Source organism: Cariama cristata, unplaced genomic scaffold, assembly GCF_000690535.1.
Source record: "Cariama cristata isolate BGI_N322 unplaced genomic scaffold, ASM69053v1 scaffold21470, whole genome shotgun sequence".
In the NCBI taxonomy this organism is placed as follows: domain Eukaryota; kingdom Metazoa; phylum Chordata; class Aves; order Cariamiformes; family Cariamidae; genus Cariama; species Cariama cristata.
Window position 1 is genome coordinate 27,492 of NW_009596638.1, and position 1,135 is coordinate 28,626.

A 1,135-nucleotide genomic window follows, 5' to 3' on the forward strand; every position below is an offset into this window, starting at 1 on the left:
GGGACACGGATGGTGATCCTCATGGTGCTGGGGTTTATGCTGGCCTGGACGCCCTACGCTGTGGTGGCATTCTGGATCTTCACCAACAAGGGAGCAGACTTCACCGCCACGCTCATGTCAGTGCCTGCCTTCTTCTCCAAGAGCTCCTCCCTCTACAACCCCATCATCTACGTCCTCATGAACAAACAGGTGAGATGCCCCACGTCATGCAGGGTGGGCCTCTGCCCTTGACCTACCAGCACGTCTGGGGCCACCGCAGACACCTTGCTCTTTCCCCAAAGTGGTTGAATCTCAGCCTGGAGGAAGCAGCAAGCTCAGGGGCTGTTGGGGGCTCTTGGTCCCGCAGCACATCCCCACTGACCCCCGATGCCATCATTCCCCATTTCTCTCTCCTCTTCAGTTCCGTAATTGCATGATCACCACAATCTGCTGCGGCAAGAACCCCTTTGGGGACGAAGAAGTCTCCTCCGCTGTATCCCAGAGCAAGACCGAGGTCTCCTCCGTCTCCTCCAGCCAAGTATCACCCGCATAGACCATGGACAGTTTGAACTGGGGTGACCCGCCGAGCTCGAGGACCGAGCCAGACCCCCACGCACCCACGGTCTCATTTCACGCAGTCGCTCCCCTGTGCACCGACACCCTCCCCTGCACGAGAAGTTAGCTGTGCACGCACTGCAGTAGCTTCCCCGCCAAGCGCGGACCCCAGGCACGCAAACACGGCACACTGAGCTCTTCCACACGCCCCTTGCAGGGTGGCCCAGGTCCCTTCCCCAGCTCCCGGGAGCTGATCAGCTTTTTGGGGACTGGGATAGGGAATACCTGTCCCAACAACCAGCAAAACCCCCTGCTGTGTTCACATCATGTTAAAATGGCAGTGGCCAGTGGGAAACCCCCAACTGCAATATTTTCCTCCCTGCCACCCTGAAACGCCCTCCCTGCTAGCATCCCCTTTCTCTGGCACTCGAGAAAGTGTCGCAGAAGCATTCAGCCCTCTTTTGCAAAAGCTAAGTATAATGACAAAGCACTATTGCAAAAACCCCAGAAGCACGAACCCATGGCTGGTGCGGTCCCGGCTGCCCCTTGCCAGCGCCCGAGCCTGGGGCTCGCCGGGGCCGCACACCCCCCTGCCGGCCCA

General features: G+C 59.3%; 1 protein-coding gene across 1 annotated transcript in view; it reads left to right on the plus strand.

The window, feature by feature from the left end:
- Nucleotides 1-532, plus strand: part of LOC104166886 (green-sensitive opsin-like) — a 4,789-nt gene extending 4,257 nt beyond the window's left edge. The window contains 2 exon segments of the mRNA XM_009706987.1: nt 1-189; nt 401-532. The exon segment at nt 1-189 is cut by the window's left edge and continues 15 nt beyond it. Of these exon segments, the coding sequence (XP_009705289.1) occupies nt 1-189; nt 401-532 (321 nt within the window).
- Nucleotides 533-1,135: the final 603 nt, after the last annotated feature.